This window comes from Piliocolobus tephrosceles, unplaced genomic scaffold (assembly GCF_002776525.5).
Source record: "Piliocolobus tephrosceles isolate RC106 unplaced genomic scaffold, ASM277652v3 unscaffolded_21889, whole genome shotgun sequence".
NCBI classification, from domain to species: domain Eukaryota; kingdom Metazoa; phylum Chordata; class Mammalia; order Primates; family Cercopithecidae; genus Piliocolobus; species Piliocolobus tephrosceles.
The window spans coordinates 41-1,764 of NW_022304186.1; the positions used below are offsets into that span (position 1 = coordinate 41).

Here is a 1,724-nt window from a genome sequence, read left to right on the forward strand (position 1 = left end):
GCTGCCAAAGGCAGGACTAAGAGCACTGCCCTGGTCTGCTTGGCTCTTGCTGTGTGGCTTTGGGCTGTACATTGCCCTTTCTGTACCTCAGCCTCTCACCTGTGGGCTCTGGGTTAGACCAGGGTTACCACCTGATGTCTCTGTGTGTGCCAGTGGGGAGGGTGGGGGCAGGTGTGTGCAAAGGCAGCAGTGCTGGCAAGATGAGGGGCAGACTGCACCCCCAAGGCTGGAAAACGGGGGCTTGGGTAAGTGTGCGTATATGTGACTGAGGCACTGTGACCTGCCTGTGCCCATTCGGCCCAACCTACCCCCATCCCCCTAGACACCTCCCAGCGGCCCAAAGACCTAGAGCGGGAAGGTCAGGGTTACAGCTTTGTGTCCCGTGGGGAGATGGAGGCTGACATCCGTGCTGGGCACTAGCTGGAACATGGCGAATACGAGGGCAACCTGTATGGCACACATATTGACTCCATCCGGGGTGTGGTCGCTGCCGGGAAGGTGTGCGTGCTGGATGTCAACCCCCAGGTACTGCCATTCTGCTCCTTCCCAGCCTGCCCAATGTCCTCTCTGCTGCCTCAGTGCTCCCCCATAGTTCCAGGTACCTGTCACCTGAGCACACCCATGTACCCCCTTGCCCTCATCTACTGCTTGAAACCCAGCCTACCTGGAACCTTTCTCAGCCTTCCAGAGCCCCCACTCCTCCTCTAGTCTCCTCCAGTCACCCCAGCCACCTGCCATCTATTTGTCATTTGTCCCAGAACTCATGTCCCAGACCCCTAGGCACCCTTTTCCACCCACTCCCAAGTGCCCACCCCAACCCCAGTCACCCTCACAGCCTTTCTCTGGTTCCCAGGACAGACATGGGGATATGCTCCCTACCCTACCTTCTCCTTCTGCAGGCGGTGAAGGTGGTACGAACGGCCGAGTTTGTCCCTTACGTGGTGTTCATTGAGGCCCCAGACTTCGAGACCCTGCGGGCCATGAACAGGGCCGCGCTGGAGAGTGGAGTGTCCACCAAGCAGCTCACGGTGAGGGCTCTGAGGTGTGGGGGAGGCGTCCAATGGCTGCCTAGGGTGGTGGGGGACAGGCCTGAGCTGACAGAGAGAAGGAGGTGGTGTTGGGGAGGGACAGGGGCCTGCTCCAGTTATCGGTGAGGCAGGACGTGGTCCCCCACTGCACAGATGTGGAACGGGAGGTCTGAGAGAGGAAGTCCAAAGTCTCAGAGTGAGCCAGGCACACAGCTAGCCTGGGACACATGTGCTTCTGACTCCAGGCCCCCAGCTCAGCCCACTCTGCAGGGACAGAATGCTGGCCAGAGAGAGTTCCAGAGGGCCAGTGGTGGGCAGGAGGTGGGCCAGGTGAGCTTGGGTTCCTTATAGCTGGGGGAAAGCTGAAAGGTAGGAGAAAGCCAGAGGCGGGAAGGCTGGCTGGAGGGGTGAGTCAGTGTAAGAGAGCAGGCAGTGCCTGGAGGAGAGGCTTCAAGCCAGCATTGCAGGACTCCAGCCCCTTCCTCCTTCCTCCCTTTGTCTTGCTACGCCTTCCCAGGAGGTGGAGGGTTTGCAGAGCTCTGAGCGCAGGGGTCCCTCTGCTGGCCATGCCTGGTGCTGCTGCACTCAGGCCCCGGGTACAAAAGGTACAAAAAGGTCACACAGATAGTCAGTGGCTAAACAGGGTCTGCCTGACTCTCAAGTCAGTGCTCCCTCAAGTCTGACTAGGCTGCCTTA

The 1,724-nt window shown here is 59.6% G+C and overlaps 1 protein-coding gene across 1 annotated transcript in view; it reads left to right on the forward strand.

Annotated features, from left to right (window-relative positions):
* The first annotated feature begins 322 nt into the window (after positions 1-322).
* Positions 323-1,724, forward strand: part of LOC113221218 (MAGUK p55 subfamily member 2-like) — a 3,161-nt gene continuing 1,759 nt past the window's right edge. Inside the window, exons 1-2 of the mRNA XM_026450565.1 lie at positions 323-525; positions 900-1,028. Coding sequence (XP_026306350.1) covers positions 981-1,028 — 48 coding nt within the window. The 5' untranslated portion in view covers positions 323-525; positions 900-980. The remainder of the gene's footprint in view (positions 526-899; positions 1,029-1,724) is intronic.